The 14,606-nt window shown below is 34.0% G+C and overlaps 3 protein-coding genes and 1 pseudogene across 3 annotated transcripts; 3 read left to right on the top strand and 1 right to left on the bottom strand.

Annotated features, from left to right (window-relative positions):
* Positions 1–2,487: 2,487 nt before the first annotated feature.
* LOC106371904 lies at positions 2,488–4,794 on the top strand (annotated as a pseudogene).
* A 1,300-nt stretch (positions 4,795–6,094) lies between these two features.
* On the bottom strand, positions 6,095–7,864 carry LOC106370495 (S-adenosylmethionine decarboxylase proenzyme 4-like). Its single transcript, XM_013810496.3, has one exon. It carries the CDS (start codon positions 7,739–7,741, stop codon positions 6,419–6,421), a length of 1,323 nt encoding a protein of 440 aa, XP_013665950.2. The 5' UTR covers positions 7,742–7,864; the 3' UTR covers positions 6,095–6,418.
* Positions 7,865–12,733: 4,869 nt separating this feature from the next.
* LOC125592745 lies at positions 12,734–13,213 on the top strand. Its single transcript, XM_048768133.1, has one exon. The coding sequence runs from the start codon at positions 12,734–12,736 to the stop codon at positions 13,211–13,213; it is 480 nt and encodes a 159-aa protein (XP_048624090.1).
* Positions 13,214–13,268: 55 nt separating this feature from the next.
* LOC106369828 lies at positions 13,269–13,703 on the top strand. The gene has a single exon (XM_013809934.1). The coding sequence runs from the start codon at positions 13,269–13,271 to the stop codon at positions 13,701–13,703; it is 435 nt and encodes a 144-aa protein (XP_013665388.1).
* Positions 13,704–14,606: the final 903 nt, after the last annotated feature.

Raw genomic sequence — 14,606 nt, 5'->3', positions numbered from 1 at the left:
ATAATTCATCCAACATAATAGGAAAAAGAAACCAACGAAATTGTAAAGCTAACCATCAGCTGAGATGCTTTTGTTGTCCTGACACATTGCAAGCTTAGTGATTTCACTGTCAAAAGCAACAAACTAAGCAGTCATATACATCCGAGACATTTATTTACAAACGGTTCCTAGCACAGAAAAAGCATATTATTATGTTACGGATGATAAGTTTGATGCATAAATACAGTTTAGAATTTTTTTCAACTGAACATTTGTGCCTACTGAATTACCTTACAACATCCACTGCATTGTGATTTTGGCATGTTAAAGCTGAGAATCAACATTGGAGCTTGCGTTAGCATTTGGAACATGAAATATAGCACCATCAATTTCCAGTGTTAATTGCATTGACAATAGCTGTGTAAAAGAACTCTGCTAGTAAGGTAATCGTGATTAGTAATTCTTTACATCTTAGTGTCGTACAACTTCAAAACGATAGACACTTACAATCGACGGCTCTCAAAGATGGACCGCAAACCATCTAATGATATGCTTACCTCGTCGTATAAGTAATCCATGTCACTTTCCTCCCACGGGTAACGTTGCTGGTGCAGATCAATTCCCTCCACCTCTTCCTCATCGTTAGGATGCTCTGCAATATACCTTCTATAAGGTTCAAATTTATGTCGCTAGAATTATCAGAGAAAGAAATATAAAGTACCCTCCAAATCTTCAGGAGCATCAACATTTTCTTTATTCAATGATCTTCATTCAACCTAACAACCATCAAAATAAAAAGAATGTGAGACACATAATCTTTAAAATCCAAGTTTAATGAATGGAAAAAAAACTTAGGAAGACAAAAAATGTCAAACACTCACTGGCTTCTTCTTCTTTTACTTCTTGGCTCCCGTGAATGAACTGTCAAAGCCATCATTATTTGCAGGAAAAAAGATTAAATAAAGCAACTGAAGAAAATAAACAAATATGTTTCACAGCACATAAATTCTTCTTGAACAATCAGGTAACAGATAGTATGTCTCCCGTGTGACTCAGCTGAGTCCTCGATGGCATCCTGAACGACAAATGTCTTCTTCTTCTTCTTGGTTAGATCAAAGGGTGCAAGCTAAGGATGACCAAAGAAAATTAAAACCACACAATCATGATTTATCAGGCAAAATAAAAGAACCGATGATGAATTTATTGAAAATGGGGAGATGTAGAGACTAAAGAAGAAAAACTGATTCATGAAACTCAAAGAGCCAATCTGTGTTTCTTAGATGAGTCATGAACCGATGATTAAAAATTGAAAGCCCTAAACTTCTATTGAAGAGAACGCTTACAGACCAAAGAGGTTTATTGGGGTTTTTTTTAACGAATCTCATTTCAAAACGTGAGTTATAAAATATTTATTAAATCATTAGATAAAATAAATAAGTGTGGATCCCACAGAGAAAACCGAAAAAGCAAAGGTTTCCGACCTTCATAAATATATATTTGTTTCAGTCATCAATGTACAAAAAATCCTTTAGCTCAGTGGTATAAATGTTTTGTTTAGATCTCAATAATCTGCGTTCGAGTCACAGACTTGACATTTTTTCATACTTTTTAAAAATAGGACCCACATATCGCTGACATGTCGCATCAGGAATGATGCAACTGCCTTGTTACAATGTAGATTATTGTCCTTTTTCAGAAGTATGAATATTATTTCATAACTTATATTAGTTATATGAAATCGTAAGCTTTGGATTAAATTTAGTCGACAATTTTAAATATTGAGGAAGTGGGTCTGGAGTAGTGAGAGAATTGGGAACTGACTATCTTGGAATTAAAATGGAGGTAACAAAATGTGTATTCAACGGACGTTAATTTACCTTTATTTTATTATCTTTTATTTAGTATAAAATGAGAATAATGATCTATGTGTTTTTTTAAGTTGGATTCAACTATTATCAATAGGACATGTTTCTAATTTAATAGTATTGATATATTTTAGTAATGAACAAAAATATATAATTTTTTTATTTCTTAATCATCACTATAAAAACGATGTATGCATAAAGTATATATGGTGTATAAATCAATCCAATAATCCATTAGTACGTAGTGGATATGGAAAAATCCAAGAACAAAAGGATAACATGTAACAAACAATAGTTGCAAGAACACAACAGCATGATCAAATACATATGTTACAACATATTTGGACTGAACTTTTCCCGTCTTCTCTTTTAAATTGATAACCAATCCGGATCTGATTAATTTATCGTGTGAACAAATGCAGTAAGTGAAATCATTTCGCTTGCACTTAACAAGTAAGATGTTTCACGACTCACGAGTCTTTAGATGTTCCGAGAGGCGCAGTCTCCATGTGTCGATTAATATCGTTCAAATATCTTTTTGAGTTGTATTCTTCGTTATCCAATAATTCTTCTGAATAAGTCCTTTGCAGTTTTTTAGTTTTCTCATTCTCTTAACTGATCTAAGCTGCATTTGTCTCCCCTGAGAACCTCCACAACATGTTATGTATACGTGACCAAATTAATCACTTTGTTAATGTAAAATGTCACCAGGTGTTAGACCATCTCCGGTGCATTTCTCTATTTGTATACACACATATGTGACCAAATTAATCACTTTGTTAATGTAAAATGTGAGTATGTGACTAGGTGTTAAACCATCTCCAATGCATTTCTCTATTTTTATTTCTAAAATAAAAGAATTCTATAATAGAGATTGGTTTTACTCCGGTGTATTTCTCTATCTCTAAATATAGAGTAAAATATAAAATAATGTGATTTCTTCCTTTATAAATAGAGGAAAAAAACAATCTCTATTTTAAAGGCAAAAATAAAGATGGATTGGAGTGATTTTGCCTTTGAATGCTATTATAGAGGTGGAAATAGAGGTGAGTTAGAGATGCTCTTAAAATAGAGTAACTCTATAATAGAGTTTGAGTTTGCTCCAATAGTACTCTATTTTAGAATAAAAAATAGAGTGATGAACAAAAAAACAAGTTACTCTATAGTTGGAGTAAACCTATTTTTCACTCTAAGAAATAGAGTACCATTGAAACATTTTTACTCTAAACTCTATTTTAGAGCGGAAAATAGAGTAGAGTTGGAGATGCCCCTTAGAGTTGAATGTTTTGATATGCATGCATGGTTCATGGGGGGAGGGGGTTGATGTATACACCACGAAGCTACGAAGATAAGAGGGTCAAGCTCTTCTAAGTCGTAATCATCTCCTAAAACCGGATCAAGAAGTTGTTTGTTCTTTTTCTTTTTGATCAATGGCTTGGCGTGCAAGAAGAACATAGATGGCCCACGCTAGTAAACCTTACAAGTTACAACAAAATAATAGTACAATAATCTTCTTTATTGGTGAATCCTAAATCCGGTACCAAGGACTCTAACAGATTTAATTAAACAATAAAAGAGAATTGGAGCCTTAGGTTTCGTTAATATGAAGTTTAAGCTATAAGCTGAAAGGAGATACAAAGAAAATGAACTCGTCTTCGTAAAGACTAACTTTTCGTCACAGCTATCTCTCTCTCCATCTCTCTCTCCGTATATATTTTTGTGTGTGTTCTTTTTCAGACTTCCTCTTTCTTTATATAGGCATTCGTTGCGTGGATGCCGCTTGGTTTATTCATTATTGTCTGACTCGGAACAGTGATTGGCGGAGCTGTTGATACCTACGCTCGGTGCAATCGTAAGGGATTGGGTTCTTCTCGTTTCTGACACTCGATTGCGCGTGTCAGATCGTCCTGACAGATTGGTAAGTCGGCTATCGTGACGCGACCAGGTTTGTAATGGGCCACGCTTCTTTCTGGGTTTCTCTAAAGTTGTTGGACCGAGTCGACTCTTGGGCTTTGGTATTAATCGGGCCCATATCCAACATTTATATCTAGCTAGGATATAAGAGATGGTTTATCTACATGTAGACCACTACTTAATACTGCACGTATATCAGACCTTCTTCTTATCTGTAGATGGGCCTGGGCTCTAAATGAATAAATAAAGCCCATACGAAATAATAAAAGGTTTCCCTGATTTATACTGACAGTGTTCTGATTCCTGAATCATCCACGATTGAAGAAGAAATGGAGAAAGTGACGAAGAATTCCAATTCCGAGACGAAACATCTTCCTCCTCCAAACCATCACGACGGGAATGTGAAACAGCTCAAAGAGTGTTCTTCTCTCTATTTGTCTTTACAGGTTTTTGTTTCTCATCTTCTCTTTGATTCTTCCATCTTTTATATTCGCTTTATTTTATTTGATTTTTGTTTTGGCAGGATTGTCTTGTTGATAGCAATAGGGACTAGAAACCTTGTCAGAAACGTACGTAGCTCTCTCTATTCTCAAATTTACTAGCAGATTTTAGAACTGGGTTTAGGGTTTTTAACCTAAGAGAATGACACTGCGTTTATTATTGTTGTGTGAGGAACTGATTTAGAAGTGATGGATTAATTGAATTCTCTTACGTGAAAGAGATGATACAGTTGGTAAAGACAATCGGACGTAGTGTTGATAAGCTTTTGTTGTTTGTGATTTGTTGTTCCAAAGACGTTCAAGCTTTGAAGGCATGCCGTGAAAGGAGAACGAAGAAATGATAGAGATGATGAAAAGCCACTCCTTGATTACGAAGTAGTGATTGGTTACTTCTTATACGAAAACCTTACAGCTTTGTGAAACGGTTTCTTATGATTCTTCTTGTTTTGCGGGTTGCAAAATGCACAAATTTTCTTCCTACAATGTAATTCAATAAAAGCAAATTTCACTCCAAGCAATTTGAATCTTGTTTTTTTTTTTGTGTGTTCTTGCTGGTAGGATTCGGTTCATTTGCAGAGAATTTTTTTCTTTTGATGGCTCCTAATTAGTTGAGTTTTTTTTCTTCTGAGATGTGAACAATGGTTCACAAATAAAAAACAGAAATTGTATTTGCACTTCATAAAGCTTGTTGTCTTCCTAGTTGAATTTGGTTCATTCAGAAGATTTCACTCATTTGAATCCTTTTTAATAGAATGCTAATACTTCTTATGACGAAGAACCTCGTGCATCCTTTTTCCCAAAGCTACACATCTTTTTTAATTGTTTGCTACTTATTTTGTATCTTATTGGAGAGAAAGAATCATGTGATCGTAAAGGTAACCGGTGAATGGACATTAAATAAGAGCAGTGAAGCTTCTTAAAACTCAATTTTTTCAAACTTTTTCTTCTGCCTTCACTAGATATCTTTGTGAATTGTTGATTGTTTTTAATTGATTAAGTGATGGTTTTTAAGGAAAATAATGAATTAGCTATCAATCTTTATAAAAGTAAAGTTTCAGAGTGGAGTGGATTCCCCTGCTCAGAGAATATCTTAGTGCAGTTCAAAGTGATATCTTAGTGCAGTTCAAAGTGATTTTGCTACTGGACATAACAAAATTGGTTTTTTACTTTTAACCAATGATTGTCACGTGCATATTGTTTTTTAGTATGTTGGGAGTGGATAGAGTTTACATGCGCGATTATTGAAATTAAGTCATTAACTAAATATTAATTTTCTTTTTAAAAGGTCAATAGGCAAAAGCCAAAAAGTGAAATTTGAGAGTAATTTTTTTGTATTTTTGTCGTCTAAAGCACAAGCACGTAGACATGCACATTGCCAGAATTTAATGTTATGATCGGATTGTGTTGTGTTAGCCATGAGTTTTAATTTTAACTGGGTTGTGTTGGATAGCCATGAGTTTAGTTTTTACTGGATTTGAATTTTGGAAGATATGACGATGATGACGATTGACGTCCATGCTAATTTGACCAATGTGTCGCCAGAAACCGGTGTAAAAGGTATGTCTGGTGATACTAATTCCGACTTGATGCATATGTTCTGCTAACGCCGAATGTAACTGACAAAACATAGCGGAAGCTGGTTGAACATAACTTTTGAAATGTTTTTACTATATGTTTCATATTTGTGTATTGGAGGATAGCCTACCTTGGTTAGTAACATATTTGCATATTTTTTAATCTTTCTTTTTTTTTGGGTGTTTTCTCCTTTTCTATTTAGGTTAAACCACAATATACTTCTCACATATAGGTGATGATGAATTAATTTGCAGCCATAGATAACAATGAAGATGTATATCAAGAGTCTCATGTAAAGATTTAAGATAATTTTTAAAAAACAAACACAAGAACACAAAAGAAGGAAAGAAGAAGAAAATAGCAAACATTTTTTACCATCCCCCACTAAAATTCTACAACACAGTGCCTCAAAAATGCTTAGGTTTGACAGTGCCACAAGTGCAAAGTGGGGCGCGCATGCATGATGATCATATGTTCCCACTTATATCTTTCCTTACCCAATCCAACCAATCATATCCCTCCACGTCATCAACTATTTAAAACCTAAAACTTTTTTTTTTCTTTGTTCTCCTCCACCAGTGAAATCTATTTCCGACGAGGCGTGAATGACTGATAAACGACAGTTCCGGAGCCTGGAAACTCATCCATAAGTCTGCTCCGACATTTAAGACCGAGCTTCTTCGCCAGCACCCGCTCCACACGCTTCGTCACCTCGTGGTCATAATCCTCGCCGTTGTAAGTAGTGGCGATGGAGACGCAACCTGGCCGGAAAACATCAATCGCGCGGGCCAACACCTCGGCGATATCTCCGTGACCGCCGTCGTAAAGAGACAACCCGCACTCGAAGCTCGCGTAGCTAAAACCGTCTTCAGGCGTGACGTGGATGGTCGAGTAACGGTCTCCGTCGACCCCGTTCATCGAGTAGCCGCAAGGATCAAACGCGAAGTCGCATATAAACGCGTTTGCGTTTATCATATCGATACCGCTCAGCCGCGTCATCTCTTTCCCGGCAGAGTCACTATTTCCCTCGTCGCCTTTCCGTCTGAAGAAGCTACGAGCGTTGACTCGGTCAAGCTCCGTCATGCATACCTCAACAACAACCAGAGTCTCGTCGGGCTCCACGTCAGCGCTCGCGGTGAACACGTGCCAAGCACGCGAAGGGTTACTATTAGACGGCGTCATAACGGAGGCTTTACGGTAACGGAAAGACTTCGGGAGGCTTTCTTCGACGATGACGACTTCGTCTTCGAAGCTCGTGTAGGGGAAAGGCTGCGAGTTGGGGAAGATGAAGCTCCCGCGCGAGTAGCGGCACGCGCGTAACGTGAGGTTGACGTTACGCGCGAGGTGGATCAACGGTCGGATTGATTTGAGGAGTTGTGTCGTGCCGCATGTTTTGATGATGATTTTGGTTGGGTAGACGAAGAGGCTCGACTCGGAGAGGACGTAGGCGTCGAAGCTGTGGTTTGCTACGGCGGAGACTACGGTGCACTGCACTTCATTTAAGACTTGGTCTAGAGATTCGAAGTCGATTAAACGGAGGCCCATTGGGTTGTTATTGGTTATAGAGTCGTTGAAGAATCGAAGTTCGAGTCTTTTCTCGAATCCCTCGAACCCAGACACTGCCATTGGAAGGTCAGAAGAAGACGTGGGGATATAACAGAACAGAGAAAGTTGCAATAAGAACAGAGCAGATGAGTGTGTGTGTGTGTGTGTCTGCAGAGAGAGAAGAGAGAGGTAGTGGTGACTAGTAGAGGAGAAATGGTATTTATAGGAGAGATTTTGGAGGGTATAAAGGAGGAGGAGCATGCGGGTTAAGAGACCAATAAAATCATGATTGCAGGCATAATGAAACGAGAAAGATGATGAGAGTTTGTGTTTGTTTTGTATGTTGTGTATGTAAGTATGCATGCATGCGTACTGCCTCTATGAGAGATCTAATTAGTGTGCGTTTCTGAGTCGTCTTAATTTTTGTGTGTTTGTTCATCATTTTCCATTAGGTGGGTATGTTTAGTCCTGGTTGATAATATTGCATAATTTTTCAAAATCATGAAAAATAAACAAAAACATGTAGAGTACAACGACATAATAGTTTGTGATTGGTAAAACTGTTATCGAATTACGAAATGGGTTAATGTAAATTTGCCGGTTCTACATAATTATGTTTATCAGTAAAACTGTATAGTATCGCAAGACATATTAGCAATCCAAATTTTATAAAGCTATCAATCATGTTATCAAAAGACGATGACATAAGCCCAGGCCTACCTTGTATCTCGTAATATTTTAGTTTATATAGAAGGAATTTTTTTTTGGTTACACCGGATAACAGCCTGAGATTGGTCAGGTTCTTGGTTGGTTCCGAATAGTCTATATTCGGGTTTTAGCAGAAATCTCAATTTCAGTTTTAGGGCATTTCCAATGATAAATCAAAATAAAAGAAAACTTAAAAAATAAACAAATATTTTTCCAATAATGCAACATTTTAAGGAAAAACAAGGATATGAATAGTGTTATATTATTTGAAGTAATGCTATTCAAAATCATTTTGATGTTGAATTTTTTTATTTGCATAATAATCTCTAATGTTTTTGATAAAATTAAAATTATCTTTTTATTTAATATGTATATAATGATTAAAATTTAAAACATAATTATAATAAAAATAATAATTTAATAATTTAATATAAAACTTATAATTCAATAATGATATATCTAAAATAAAAATTGTAATAAAATAAAAAAAATAAACAATAACATTAAGGATACATAACTATTACCAAAACTAAAATAAAAAAACACAAACAAACTTTAACATATCATAGAAAATTTATGAAAGAATAGCACTGTTTAAAAAAAATTCTATTAGTTTTTGTATGTGGTTATGTAATTTTACTAGTACAATAAATATTTTATTTTAATAGAGTTAAATTTAAGTTAAAAATTTAGAATAAGAGAATATAATTTTAAATCTTATCAGATAAAGGGTGTTATTACAAAAAAAATGAAATAAATATATTAAGAATTAAAAAAATGAAAGAAATTATTGAAGTAAACTCAAACTCAAAATTAATTTACTTCATTTTGAAAAAAAACCAATGAACCATTGAAAATGGTCTTTGTAGTTTTTCTCCTAGATTACAAGCCTTCATTCTTATTCGTTCATTTTGATTCGTACTGGTTTCATTTTCTGGTTTGTCTTAATATTTGAATGTAACTTGGAAAACAATCACTAAACCTTAAACTTTAAATCTTAAACCTAAAAATTCTATAAAAAAATAATCACTAAATCTTAAGCCTAATTGTTAAAGTATTTTTGATTAAATGTATCTTTTAAGCTAGGAAAAATGATTGCTGACTACATGAAGTATTGGCCATCACATGGCTAACCATGCAAACTAAACTAATGTATACCTACACGAAGTATATGTTATGCATGACAACATCCATCAACTTAACGATGTTATGTAGTTAACATCACAAGTTTGATTTCATTCATCCAAAAAGTTATGTGGATGTCAAAGACCGTTTAAATATCTCGCTTTATCAATTAAGATATGATGTACCTGACATTAATTTACCTAAAATTAGATTTTGATCTGCGTTTTAAAAGCGTAAGAAATTTTTTAACAAAATATAGTTTACAAAAATAATATGTTTTACAAAATTTTGGTAAGTAGTGTTTTAACATTTTTATTTTAGTGTATTTGAAAACTATATAATTATATTATTTTATTTATATTAAATATTAAAGTTATATAAAATATTATTTAATTTTGTTTTTTAATTATTTATTATGTTTTGTTATTAACTTTCAATAGAATTTATGTAATTCATTTGATTAATTGTGTGATATATACTTATTTGATCAATTATTTATTATAAAACTTATTTGATGTCAATTTACTGATTATAACATTTTATTGTTTTAATATAAATTAATTAAATTAATGAATTATATTATTTATATTTTTATAAACAAAAATTGCACTAAAACTTTCATATTATATTTTTATTCTTAGATTAATTTTATTCTTAAAAGTATATAATTCATAATTATATATGCGAGATTATGTTTGGTTTAAGTTGACATCAAATAAGTTTTAAACAAATAAAATGTGAAAGTTAATAAATTGATGTCAAATAAGTTTTATAATTAAAAAATTTATCAAATAAGTATATATCACATAATTAATCAAACAAATTACATAAATTTTATTAAAAATTCATAAGAAAACAGATTAAAATAATTAAAAATAAAATTGCATAATATCTTATATAACTTTCATATTTAATAAAAATAAAAATAATTTAATTATATGTTTTCAAATACACTAAAATATGAAACCCTACTTATCAAAAATGTTAAAATATATTGATTTTGTAAATTAGATTTTTGTTAAAAATATTCTTACGTTTTTAAAACGTTGGTTAAAATCTAATTTTAGCTAAATTACGGTTAGGTCGGTCGTGTTTTAATTGATGAAACGAGTTATTTAAACGGTCTCTGACATAAACATCAGTTTTTGGATGAATGAAACTAAACTCCTGATGTTAACCACATAACATCATCAAGTTGATGGATGTTGTCATGCATAACATATTCTTCATGTGGTTAGGGCATCTCCAATGGAAAACAAAATTTCTTCTATATTTCACACTAAAATAGAGTAACTCTATTATTGAGTTGAATTTACTCCAATGGTTCACTCTATAATAGAGTGAAATATAGAGTAATGTTGCTTTTTCACTCTATATTTGGAGTAAAAAAACAACACTACTCTATATTTCACTCTATTATAGAATAACTCTATTATAGAGTGAACCGTTGGAGCAAATTCAACTCAATAATAGAGTTACTCTATTTTAGTATGAAATATAGAAGAAATTTTTGTATATTACTAGAGATGGTCTTAGGTATACATTAGTTTAGTTTACATGGTTGGCGTTAGTTTAGTTTGCATGGTTGATCTTGTGATCGTCAATACTCTACGTAGTCAGCTGCTAAGGCTCCTTTAAGTTAACATTTCAAGTAAATTCTCTAACAGGATTAAACACTCTTATAATTTGTCCACGGCGTACCAATGACAACCATGATCACTGCAGCATTACACATTAACCATGCGCTATATTACTAGTATATTAAATTGTACGAATTAAGTATAAATTATTTTGTCGTCAAATACTACATATACTCTTGTTAAGAAATCAAGTAAGATTATGCTTAAAGTCAAATTATCCATCCAGTAAATCTATGGAGCTATACTCGCAAAGAAATATCATTGCAACTACATTAGTATATTATTTATTGTCTAAACCATATTTTTAGTTACGTTTTACTTCCAATTACTATACTCCAGAACACCATCTTGTCATATAGTTTTTCTTTTTGTACATATAATAATTGTAGAAGATGGCAGATTTATATGTCAATAAATTGACATAAATGAAAGAAAAAGTGGGATGTGTGAGTTGTATAACATCTTAAATAACATGTTATTTTTTATAAACATTTAATTTATATATAAATGTTACAGCTATATATATCAAGCAGCCTTAAGTGTACAATTATGTGACGCATGTCTGCTTTGCTTGCTTAACCGAGGATCAATGTTCAAGTTTACCGAGAAATAACATATGATTGTTAGATCGTCCGTTAATAATTTATCGATGTTATATATCATTAAGTGGATAGCCCATAACCAAGACCGGAAGATAAGGTTCAGCTGGTCATGGAGGTTTAGAGTCGGCCAGATTAGCCCAATTTCCTTTTACATGTTTTATTAATTTTCCTAATTTTAGTTGGATTAGGTTTTGTACTCTTTCCATATTTCTATATTTTGTAATCCCTATATAAAGGGACCTTCTGATTCATTAATAATAGACACAATTTTCCCATACTTTTACAACACGTTATCAGCACGATAGATTCTAAAACCCTGAGCCAACTACTAAACCCTAAAAAAACCTAAGCCGGCGACGATCTAAGGCGTTCCTCGTCTCGTCTCAACTCCGACGATCTAAGGCGTTCCTCGTCTCGTCTCAACTCCGACGATCAGCTCAGCACCTACATGTTCCCCGTTCCCCGTTCGCGTCCGTTCGTGTGCAGCTCGAGGTTCATTTGTTCATCTTTGGTGGTCCAGTTCAACCCTACAAAACAAAGGTATACCGATTAATCTGAGAACATAATGATCAAACCCTAAAACCCCTAATCCATTATTATGGAAATCCGATTGTTCTTGATGAAACCCTAAAAAGCTATACCTTAAAACTGATCATCTTATAACCACTAGTTTGAAATCGATTCCTTAGAACATGTTGATTGTTTTATTGATTGTTCTGATCTGAATTTAAGAAACCCTAAATTCTGGAATCGAAACCCTAAACCTAAAGTTTGAATCCGGTTTTAATTATTCTTGTTTGTTTGAATAATTGATGATCTGGATTGATAGATTGATTGAATAATCTAATCTCGAATTTAAAATCTTAAAGGCCTTGAAACCTTGATTTCATATTGCTAAAACTGGCTGCTTATATTGTTTAAATTGAAACCCTAGACTTTATATATTGTTGCAAAATAGAAACCGATTTTTAGGTTTGTTTGCATAACATATAAAGCTGAATGATATTATTAATTGCATTCTCGACCAGCATGATATATAGATTGCATAACTTGTATAGTTTGCATCATGACATTATATGGCCGTGTGGCCTAATCTCTTTGTTACATATTGAAACATAAACTAGGATTGTTCGCACCATGGTCAAGTAGATTTTATATGGTCGATACTATTGATTGATTTATGGTCGTATAAGACTTGATTGTGGCCAATATTCTTGTTTGTCTTACGGTCGCATGATCACATTATGAAACCCTAAAATCTGATTGATAATGGGATTCAGATGTCGAAAATCTCAAATCTAGACTATGCTGCCCTTAATCTCTCTGGAGATAACTACTTACAATGGGCGCTAGATACAAAGATCAACCTGAGGTCAAAGGGACTCGGTGATACTATCATCGAGGGCAACAATGAGAATGATAAAAATCGATATAGGGCGATAAGTATAATACACCACCATCTCATTGAAGGTCTAAAAGATCAGTACCTTACCATAGAAAATCCACTAGACCTTTGGACCGCTTTACATCGGCGACATGATCACCAGAAAATGGTGCTACTACCAAAGGCTAGATATGAGTGGAAGAATCTCAGATTCATGGACTATAAGTCTGTGGATGAATACAATTCAGTATTGTTTAAGATAGTTTCAATGATGAGACTTTGTGGTGAAGAAGTAACCGAGAAAGTGTTACTTGATAAGACCTTCTCCACATTCCATTCCACAAATGTGTTGTTGCAACAACAGTATAGAGAGTGAGGCTTCGCCACATACACTGATCTGATCTCGTGCCTACTTCTGGCCGAGGCTAATAATGAACTCCTGGGTTGAACAAGAAAAGAAAGATCCCAAAGAAAACAACCACGTCTATAATGAAAGAAGATCACACGGCAAAGGCCGTGGTGGTCGTGACAACTACTCATACGGCCATGGGCATGGAAACCACAATAACCGTGGTCGTGGTTCCAGCTATGGCCGTGGAAGAGCCACTTTTGGCCGTGGTCGAGGCGGCATATCTAAGCCTCCTTACTCGATCAAATCCGTTTGTCACAAGTGCGGGATGAGTAACCATTGGGCTAAGAATTGTAGAACCCCTAAGCATTTATGTGAACTCTATCAAGAGAGTCTTAAGAACAAGAACCCGGAAGCCCATATGGTTCATGATAACGGGTATGATGCTGATGATGATTTCGACCATGAAAAGGATGACCTTATGGATTATGAGACTTCAGATTGTCTCAAAGACTAATTCGACATCTTGTTTGATTGTTTTATGATTGCTTTGTGTTTCATTACTATAGATGTTTTGGATTTATAAAATGAAGTTTTATTTTATAAAAGTTTTACAAAAGTCTCTGAGATTATAAATCTTATTATAGAATGAAAGATGAGATGAGTATACTTGTGGTGGATAGTGGATCAAGTCAAATAATTCTTAGAGACAAAAGATATTTCAAAAATCTCACAATGCAAAGTGCCAATATACATACCATTGCGGGTGTAGCCAGCCTTATTGAAGGCCACAGCCAGGCATACATACTGATGTCTAAAGGCACTCATCTAGAGATCAAAAATACCTTATATTCCCCCAGCTCTAAAAGGAGCTTATTGAGTTTCAAGGACATAAGGTTAAATGGTTTCCACCTTGAAACATGGGAAGAAGGACGTAAAGAGTTCCTTAACATTATTTCGATCACCCAAGGCAATAGAAAGATCCTATAAACTATACCTGCAATGTCTACTGGTCTATACTATGCAAAGATCAGTATGATCGAGGCTAATGCCTGCGAAAATTTCACTCTATGGCATAACCGGCTTGGCCATCCTGGGACTAGTATGATGCGAAAGTTGATAATGAATTCTCAAGGGCACACATTCAAAGAAGTTGTCCCAAATAATCTCACATCTGTAGCATGTACACAAGAGAAACTCATTACTAGGCCATCACCAGCCAAAGTTAATACGGAAATCATAAATTTTCTGGAAATGATTCAGGGAGATCTATGTGGACCAATACACCCACCTTGTGAGACATTTAGATATTTCATGGTCCTGATTGATGCATCGACCAGATGGTCGCATGTCTGCCTACTATCCACTTGAAATTTGGCATTTGCAAGGCTGCTTGCTCAGATCATAAGACTGAGAGCAC

This window comes from Brassica napus, chromosome C9, assembly GCF_020379485.1.
Source record: "Brassica napus cultivar Da-Ae chromosome C9, Da-Ae, whole genome shotgun sequence".
In the NCBI taxonomy this organism is placed as follows: Eukaryota; Viridiplantae; Streptophyta; class Magnoliopsida; order Brassicales; family Brassicaceae; genus Brassica; species Brassica napus.
This window is presented reverse-complemented; position numbering and strand designations above follow the sequence as displayed.